The 9,928-nt window shown below is 40.5% G+C and overlaps 1 protein-coding gene across 2 annotated transcripts in view; it reads left to right on the plus strand.

Annotated features, from left to right (window-relative positions):
- CRMP1 (collapsin response mediator protein 1) overlaps window positions 1-8,739 on the plus strand; it is a gene marked incomplete at both ends in the record, with an annotated part of 51,661 nt that extends 42,922 nt beyond the window's left edge. For both annotated transcript variants that reach the window (XM_080627652.1, XM_080627653.1), the window contains 4 exons: window positions 705-875; window positions 3,635-3,814; window positions 6,324-6,489; window positions 8,648-8,739. In XM_080627652.1, coding sequence (XP_080483778.1) covers window positions 705-875; window positions 3,635-3,814; window positions 6,324-6,489; window positions 8,648-8,739 — 609 coding nt within the window. The remainder of the gene's footprint in view (window positions 1-704; window positions 876-3,634; window positions 3,815-6,323; window positions 6,490-8,647) is intronic.
- Window positions 8,740-9,928: the final 1,189 nt, after the last annotated feature.

Consider the following 9,928-nt stretch of genomic DNA (forward strand, 5'->3'; position numbering starts at 1 on the left):
AGATGTAACATTCGGTCCTACACCACTAAGTAGATTATATTTTGCTGATCTGATGTTCTACCAGGCAGGAAAGAAGCGTTTGTTTAAGATTAAAAAGTTTGGCACTGTTCTTCTTTATTCTTGCTTATTGCCAGGAAAGACATCCCAAAATATTCTACTGAGAAATCAAAATGCTGTTATGTACAGCTGCTATTAAGCCATCACTGTGTAAGAAGTTCAATTGTTGGTGGCATTTCTCCAGGCAAGGACTGGGTTGTGTTACTTACATGTATGGGTTTGGTAATACTGATAGTAGGATGGACTTAATTTGCAAGAAATGTTTCTAAAAGGGTCTGAATCTTGATCTTTTATTTAATCTCATAATACCCATATGTGTTTCTCTGTTTAAAACGATGATTAAAACATTTAAATGAAAATTACTAGGACTAGCAACAAAACACACCCATCAGTGTGTAGAGAAAGGGACCTTAGCTAACTGAGCAACTTGGTGGTATCGTCTGCATTAAGGCTTTCCTGGCTGTTCTTTGGGATGCCAGGAGTAACACATTCCTTTATTTGAAACTGTCAAGTAATGTGCCTTGTATAAAGCCCCGCTTGATAAAACCCGTTTCATGTGGCATCATCATATATGTGAAATACATGCTTTCCAGTATCTCCTTGACTGTTCAAGACTCTGAGTTTTTTACTCATCACATTTTTTTTAGGCCACAGGCAAGATGGACGAGAGCCAGTTTGTAGCTGTCACCAGCACCAATGCTGCCAAAATCTTTAATCTGTATCCAAGAAAAGGCCGGATTGCTGTAGGATCGGATGCTGATGTTGTTATTTGGGACCCTGATAAGGTGAAGACTATAACAGCTAAAAGCCATAAATCGGTAAGGAGGAAGGGAAAACCAGCAAGAAAAAAGAAATGCCACTGTTGCTTTTCAGCTGTTGATCTAACTCATGTGAACAACATATGCATGGGATATAGAGAAGTGGGGTAGCTACCTGCTTCTGTTCTGGAATGGGTAAATATTTCAGGAAATGAAAGCATGGAATTCTTGCATTGGAAGCACTGGGATCAGGAAGGATTTCTTTTTCTTTGCACATAGCATTGCACTGTGTTTTGCATGCTTGTGGCTTGGTACTAGGTGTGAATCAGCTGCTCTGCAGCTGAGGTTAGTAAAGCTGTGATGATAAATTTACAACCAGCTCACATCTTTTTTGCTTACCTGAAAAGAACCTGATGTTATAAATTGCATGATTAAATCAACAGTATTATAAACTATGAGAGATGATTAAATATTTTGAGAATACAGCTCTGATCAGCCTCAGGGCTGGGATTTTCTATTTAATTCCCAAGCTTTGCTGCATACTGCTCTACCCTTAGCGCAGAGTACCAGTAACTCAACAGTTGCTTCAATTTTAACTGCAACAGGTTTTATACTATGTGTTGCCTATCTCAAAGTTATTATCTTACTGTGCAGTGCTTTGGTATTTTGTATTGGGGAGTACTTCCAAAAGTTTTACTGGAAATCCAGTGATGTGCTTTATATTAAAAAAGCGAAATCTTTAGAAACCCTTAAAAAGTAAATTCAGGTGATTCAATTTCTGTTTCTCTGTATGCTCACAAATATATACAAAGGAATATAAATATATATTTGGATACATATGAAACAGTTCTAGCTATAAGAAATTGTGAGTTACAAAGGTGATAGACTCCTGTAACCAAGTGGGACCTTTCAGCCCATGATTCCACAGGTTGAAAAGTTGTAAATCTGTTTTCAGATATTGTCCTCTACTATGCTTACTGTTTCTTCTGTTTTGGTGTACATCTGATAAACATTATTCAGCTGTTACCCGGATCATGAGGGCAAAAACTGGGGGAAAAAATAACCAAAACAACAAAAAGCCAACAAAGGGAAAACGTATGTGAGACTGTGCTCAAGACAGTTATGTTGGTAGTGTGTTAGTAATGACTACTGGCACTTTGGCATTACCCTGTACTGCTTCTGTCTGGCTCATGCTTCTGTACTTGTTTATAATGTTGTGTCCAACGTTGCCAAAAGCTTTTCTAGACAAATCAAATAGTTGTGATTAGTGTTTTCCTTTGCTCAGGAGGCTGTTAACCTGTTAGAGGAAGGAAAAAGACTGTTTTGACATGATTTGGTTTTTGGTTGGTATTTGCAATTTGGCTTGTTCTCCTCTTGTTTTATTCAAGGAGCTGGCATGAATCTGTTTAATTACTCTTTCCCCTTGGCTCCATGGACATTAAACTCAGGGATGTGCACGCACCTTACAGAATCACAGAATGGTTGATGTTGGAAGGCACCTCGGGTAGTCATCTGGTCCAAACCTCCTGCTCCAGCAAGGCTACCTACAGCAGCTGTGAAGGGCCATATCCAGACAGTTTTTCAATTGTCTAAGGAGGGAGACTCTACAACCTCCCTGAGAAACGTGTCCTAGTGCTCAGGCATCCCAGGTCCTTCCCCTATACCTGTTCTTTTACAGATGGCCATCACTCTTGCTTTCTTCCAGTTCTTATTTGTCATTGCCACTAACGAGGTGTTCCTGATCTTTTCAACTTGAAAAAAGAGGGACTACACTTGAATTACATTGAAGATGCATTCCTGGTTGCACAGGAATGGACTAACAGTGCTCTGTAGTAGCTGTTACTGTAGCGTAAGGTAGTAACAAATACCTGCTGGGCAGGCAGTGCATTGAAAAATCATGCCCAGAAAAATCATGTGGTTATGCTCAGTTGCAAACCTGGTATTTACCTACTTCAGATCCTTGATGTTTACCTTCTCCTTTGCAATTATTGAGCCTGTTGTAGGAAATATTTACTTGGCAATAATAAATTGAATGAGAATCATCTACTCCTTTCCTTGCAACAAGGACTGTAGGACTATGAGGAATGGCTATAAATTGAAAGAAGGTGGATTTAGATATCAGGAAGATTTTTTTACTGTGAGAGTAGTGAGACACTGGAACAGGTTTCTCAGAGAAGTTATGGCTGCCCTGTCCCTGGAAGTGTTCAAGGCCAGGGGACAGAGCAATGTGGCCTAGTGTGAGGCATCCCTGCCCATGGCAGGGGGTTGGAACTAGATGAGCTTAAGGTTGTTTCCAATCCAAATCATTGTGTGACTCTGTATTTTCAAGAAAGCAGTAATTACCTGTTCTTTGACAGATCATTCCTATTTAGATTCAGACTTTTCTGGTCCTTTCTGGGCTTTTTCAGGCAGAAATATGTGTGCTGGCTCCTTGAAATTCCCTTACAGAGTCACAGCAGATGCATGGTGGGACCATGTCCTCTGGGTATCTGGCAGCTGAGTCACAATTTTCCTCTTATTAAGGCTGTTGTACTTCTAGAGGCTCTAGGTAAATATGGAAAGTCCTTAAAAACAAATGAGATAAAGCCTTGGTAGAAAGTGGGAAGTGGAAAGGAAAAGTCTGATCCAGGGAAGTCTGATCAGAGAGATTGTTTAAAATAGTTTTATATCTAAATGCACTGTTTTTCCTCCAGACAAAGCAATTTTATGCACACCTTAATGCCAGTTGTCTAAAACTGTGACTACAAATATGGGTTATAAGTTACTAATTACAGAGATGCTGTACCGAACTTGCAGTGAATATGTTGGTTGATCCTCAGGCTGTTGAGTACAACATCTTTGAAGGAATGGAGTGCCACGGTGCCCCACTTGTGGTCATAAGCCAGGGGAAGATTGTGTTTGAAGATGGAAACCTGCATGTAAATAAGGGAATGGGCCGCTTCATCCCTCGCAAACCTTTCCCTGAATATCTTTACCAGCGCATCAAAATCAGGAATAAGGTAACATCAGATATTATTTAATCTTCTTTCCTGTCATACCCTCTTGGAACCACAGTAGCACATGTATTTTAATACTATTGTGCTAATACGAGTCCATATCAATGGAATATATATGACTTGTTCAAAACACGATCACAAAATTGCTTCCTTTGCAAGTGTGAACTGATGTAACTGAACACCATGAGCTTCAGTGGGTAAAGCATATAATTGCTAGTTAGGCATAATTGCCTTATGTCCAGCTATGCAGGCTTTTGAGGGGAGGTGGAACAGTGATAGAACTTACTTTTAATTAACATTCAGGAAAAAGATAAAGCTTCTTTGGGAGGAGGGTTAGCCAGAAGGAAAACAGAATTGTACATTTTTACTAAGCTTCACATAGTGAACTGCCTCGCCGCAGAGGAGAAAAACATGTGAGCCAGCGATGCTTATTTTATTTGGCATCTGAACTGTTGTTAGTGTGTTTGCTGAGTATTAGCAGCATTTGCAGCTCAGAAAATTATTCTCTTGTGCTTAATAAAAAGCTTGGGAAATGACCAAGATTAGGACTGGATCACTTCAGGTTTTGCATTATGTCAGTGCTCCTCTGTTGACAACCAGTTATCTTGGCACTAATTTGGGGTTATTTGGAAACTGCTTGTTGCCACTGAGTAAGAAAGTTACTGTGTGAGTGCAGGTAACAAGACAAGTTGACTAAAACTCCTATTTTCTTCAACAAAGCATGTAGGCTGTGAGGATGGCAGCTGAAATTAAGTCTCCAAGCAGGTTTTATCTTCCGTCATTTGTTATACAAATTGGGTCAAGCTGTGGGATACAAAAGGTCTGCACTTCTAATGAGACAAAGCACTGTTAAATCAAATGCACCTGCAAAAGTTTTGCAAAATGCCAATCAGTCCTGCACTCGTTTTACATTATCCACTTAGATGTCATGGGCCTTCTCTTCACACTCACCTCTCAAGGGTTTAGCACATGGGAGTGCTGTATGAATCAGTGGCAGCGTCATTCAAATGCTGAAAGCAGCACTTGAGAAACAAGTATCAGAGAGTGGTGTCTGATAACAGGAGTTTGCACAAAAGTAGCTAGGCTAAATAAACTGAGCCTTGCAAGCAGGCCTGGAATTTGGGAGAGACCTTTGATACTTAGGAAAGGTGTGGAAAAGGATGCAGATGCAACTGGTATTTTTGCTCTTGTAGCTCCCTCTGCCGCCTGCCGAGAGGAAGGGAGAGCAGATTCATGTCCATGTTTATTTTCCCACTATCAAATCTTATCGATTGGTAATATTTAGAATAAAACCAGTGATGCTCATAACCACAATATGAGTATGTCAGTGCATGACAAAGGAATATCGAAAAAACATGTCAAACAAGGGGATGCAAAGCTGCAACCAGAAGATAGCAGGATAAATTTATCCCTGGAACAGGAATAGCAGCATAAATTCCTGCCTTTGTGGGTCCCTGAAAGATGGATTCATTGCTGTGACTGGCAGCTGCTCTCTTCTGGGCATTAGTTTTGGCTCAGCCTGTGAGATGATGGTTCTTCTAAGCCTGATATCCCTGTTACCGAAAGCAAGGAAAATGCATTGTTTTCTGTAAGAGCTGGATCAAACCCCTGTGCATAGTGTCTTCTACAGGGTATTTTAATTTCACTGTTAACCTGTTGCAGAAATGGCTCTGAAACAATAATCTTACCTAATCTGAATCAAGAACCACCACAGATTTCTGATCTTTTTGATGAGCTTTGGGTTCTGTGATTCAATGGCTTCAGGCTCTTCCTGAAAATTGGAACTGTGTTTAATATATTATTTCCTATATTCCTGTGCTTTTAAGGCCAGTGAGGCTGTTTCAGTTGTCTTATCTCATATTCCATATAGGAACTGTACAGGGATAAAATCTAGAGACCTCAAACTGAAATCAGAACTCAAATGATAGGTACTCTATTGACAAACAGTCCCATGCCACATTCTAGCATATAATGGCTTTTCTAGTTGATGGCAAAACCCAGAAACTTTTGAAATTTTAATTAAAAAGCTCTCACCACTTGTCAATGAGTTCTAATAAAGAGGCATCTGAAGGGAAGGAGCAGAGAAAATACAGGTAGGAGTGAAACTGCTGCAGTCAGTATAGTGGATATCTGTCTTGCAACAACCTAAGTGAGATTTGGCAGCTGAACCAACCCTGCTGATGAGCCTCTGAATGGAGAGAGAAGAGGTGTTGGTGACTGATCTTAGTTAAAATAAACATCTTGGGTCAGCCCCTGCTATTCTTTTGAATTCCATTTCTCACCATTGACTGTGAAGAGAACCTGGTAAGGATCTTCCCCTCATAATTTATATGTATATATATATATAAAAATGGAGAGAGGAAGGTTTGTAATTTCTTTTTTATATAAAACAGACTGTAGCCTTGATGAGAATATACATGTGTTTTTAATTCAGAATATAGCTCTATGCTCATTAGGGAGCATTATCAGAGCATTCAGGATCTGGTTTTTTTTTGTCTTCCTCTTGATCTAGGTGGGAGGACTGCAAGGAGTCTCCAGAGGAATGTATGATGGGCCTGTGTATGAAATCCCAGCTACGCCAAAATATGCAACTCCTGCACCTTCAACTAAATGCTCCCCTGCCAAAAACCAGCCTCCACCAATCAGAAACCTCCATCAATCCAATTTTAGCTTATCAGGTAAGTCAGTCTGACTCATCAGAAATGTTTTAAAGCTGTGAGTATGGATTATTGGTGATAAATTTCAATTATAATTACTTAGAATCATAGAATAGTTAGGGTTGGAAAGGACCTTAAGATCATCAAGTTCCAACCCCCCCTGCCATGGGCAGGGACACCTCACACTAAACCATGCCACCCAAGGCTCTGTCCAACCTGGCCTTGAGCACTGCCAGAGAAAGAGCATTCACAGCCTCCCTGGGCAACCCATTCCAGTGCCTCACCGCCCTCCCAGTAAAGAATTTCTCCCTTATATCCAATCTAAACTTCCCCTGTTTAAGTTTGAACCCGTTACCCCTTGTCCTGTCACTGCAGTCCCTGATGAAGAGTCCATCCCCAGCATCCTTGTAGGCCCCCTTCAGGTACTGGAAGGCTGCTATGAGGTCTCCACGCAGCCTTCTCTTCTCCAGTTTGAACAGCCCCAACTTTCTCAGCCTCTCTTCATACGGGAGGTGCTCCAGTCCCCTGATCATCATTCTTTAATCACTTACGAAAGTATTCTCTATACTCACATACCATGCATATACTTACTTGTGTGTGTGTATATATATATATGTTTTTATACATTCTTTCCCTAGGAATATTTTACAAATTGCCAAATATTAAAAATGTTTTCAATCTAAAGTTTTTCTTCATGCAGTCTTTTATTATTATTTACCTGGCCCATGGCATTTAGCTGAGGTCTCTGGTTGATGTGACTGAGGCCCCTTGATGTTATGTACAGCTGATGGGGCTTGGGTCTGGTGTAATCCGTGTGGCTCAGACACCTCAGGTGTCTTTCTTGCTGCATCACCACAAGCTGCTGGATGTGGAAACCTCAACTGTCCTTGTCCATGATCAGCAAACCATGTGCAGAAGCTATTCATATGCAGATTAGAGTATTTCTTGTCCTCTTTGCTCTTGGAGCCGAAAACATTTTCCATGGTACACAAGAAATAGACTGGAAAATCATCCTTTGGGGTTGTTGGAAATAATTCTTGTCATCTGAAGACAATTACAAGTGTGTCAAATGCTGATCCTTCAAAAGTCTAAAGACCAATTGGTAAATAAGTGGCTTATGATGTTATGAAAGTCACTGGATTTTCTCCCCTGTGGGAGCTGATGGTGTTTTTCTCCCTGACAGATCCTGTCTTTAGAAACTAAATGGAACTCCTGGAAGAAAGCCCAAGGAGAGCAAATATTTTATCACCCTTATAGTGAGCTGAAGTGTATTTTTGCCCATACACCTGGGGCCATTGTGAGCATATAGGGAGATGTGAAGCTATATAAAGCAAAAAAAGTGCTTAGAAATTTAACTTCTCATAATAATCACTGATAAGTGGGATTTTCATAAACATCTGAAGCTCTGGATTCACAGTCCACTGCTGGCTCTCGGTACTACCAAGGCATCCAGTGGTATGAATTTGATCCAAATTAAATGCACGTTACTGTGTTCTTATGAAATGAAGCAGAACCACAGGCTACGATAGCATTTAAAATGATGCTACACTTTTATAGTAGTCTTACATTGCTGAATGTGATCAGACAATATTCAGCCTGGCAGAAAGCTTGCTGTCACCTTAAGCTTGACCTTTCAACATTTCAAAATGCAGTTTGAAGTGGGTGTGTGTTTGCAACAGCTCAGTGCTCCTTTCCTCACGGGTTTATGATTGCTGACACCAGATTTACTGCACTGTTGACCCATGGACTCAGAGGGGACAAGTATTCTAAAACAGTGAGGCAGGTTTCAGAACTCTGCTCTGAACATGTATGATTTAGGGGATTTTTGTAGTTACAACAGTGTTTTCTATCAGGGTTGGATCTTGCGAAGGGAACCCAGTCTGTAGGGTGTCACCTTTACATGGGCTCTTCTTCAAGTTGGTGGAAAGCAATTCCCCATGTGGGGTGAGCATCAATCTGACCCTAAACACTTAATCCTATACTTCTCATCAGAAACAACTGGAGCTAAGAACAGAAACGTGTTTTGGAGGTTTGTGTAGCACTTCGGTCAGGGATCTGGCTCAACAGATACCAGCTGATGGTGGTGTGAAGGAAGCACAGCTGGAACTAGACAGGTGAAAACACTGCTGATGGTTTGTTCCTTTTCATAGCTTTGTGTCCTCGTTTTCTGTGGTTGCAGGAGCTCAGATAGATGACAACAACCCACGCCGCACTGGCCACCGCATCGTGGCACCTCCTGGTGGTCGCTCTAATATTACCAGTCTTGGCTGAAAAATGATGGACAGAAACACAAGGATGAAGGATCGTGGGAATAATGTCTGTTCTCTTCAATATCTGTGTTATCAAACCCACAGTTTTATTTGGTACTAATGGAAATAAAAATTGAAATGTCTTTCTTTTTTTCTTTTTGTATAGGAAGAGGTGAAAATAGTGTGGTGTGTTTGCTTGGAACTACTTGCCTCACAATTGTGCTTTCATGCCATAGTCACCTTAAAGCATGGTGCTTCCATTGCCCCTTTAGTGACTACAGGTTTTAGCTTCGTCTCGTAACTGAATGATGGTTTCTTTGCACCCTTTCGCTGTATTAGAGTAGTTGATGCATGTTACTGAGTTATTTATGCAAGTTGCATTCTGTGAGTGAGTCCCTTTAGAACACGTTGCCAATAATTGACTAGACTCAATGCCAAGACTAATGTCCGTATTTGAGAAACGTCACCAAAAACACTTATGAAGGAAGAAAATGGCCATCTTGAAAGTATGCAGTAGAGTAGTACAGGCAGCTTCTGCTTCATCTTTAATTTATTATAAACCCAAGAAGCACTTCTCAGACACAGAAAATCATCAGGACACGTAAAGACAAATGGTCTCTGTAGCACTTGTCTGTTCCCACTCGGTACGTTCCAAGTCTGTGTCCTTCTTGTTTCCATTTTAGACAGAGCCATAATTTATACACACCGATGCCATTGCCACCCCTGCAGGGATATCTCCACCTGGGCAGTAGTGCTCTCCTTCTGCATGAGATTTTTGGTACTTACAGATAATCCAAGTTGCCGTCGGATTTTTAAAGTTTTTTGTACAAAGTTTTCCTTTGTAATCACATGCATTTTTACTTACTCTACCGTATCAAGATCTACTAGTCGTGGTTCAATTTCTGAATTCAAAGCTTGTGAAATAAAGGAAATGAATTGATGGGTAAGTGTCTTCCTCTGCTTTCCAGTGCGGTTGCTCAGTGATTGAAAACATAGAATGGAGAAACATAAGAAAAATTGTCTTTTAGGTTGACATCATGTGAAAGAAGAAACCTCCTGTGATCACAAGGGGTGTTAAATATATATATATCTCTGCACGAGCATACTATAGCATGCCATAATCTATCCTAATTAAATAGAGCTGATAGTAAAAATGTTCTCACTATCGACATTACAGCTGCCTCAGTTTTGGCCAAATGAGACCTAAATGA

The sequence above is a fragment of the Psittacula echo genome (genome assembly GCF_963264785.1).
Source record: "Psittacula echo genome assembly, chromosome: 1".
Taxonomy (NCBI): Eukaryota; Metazoa; Chordata; class Aves; order Psittaciformes; family Psittacidae; genus Psittacula; species Psittacula echo.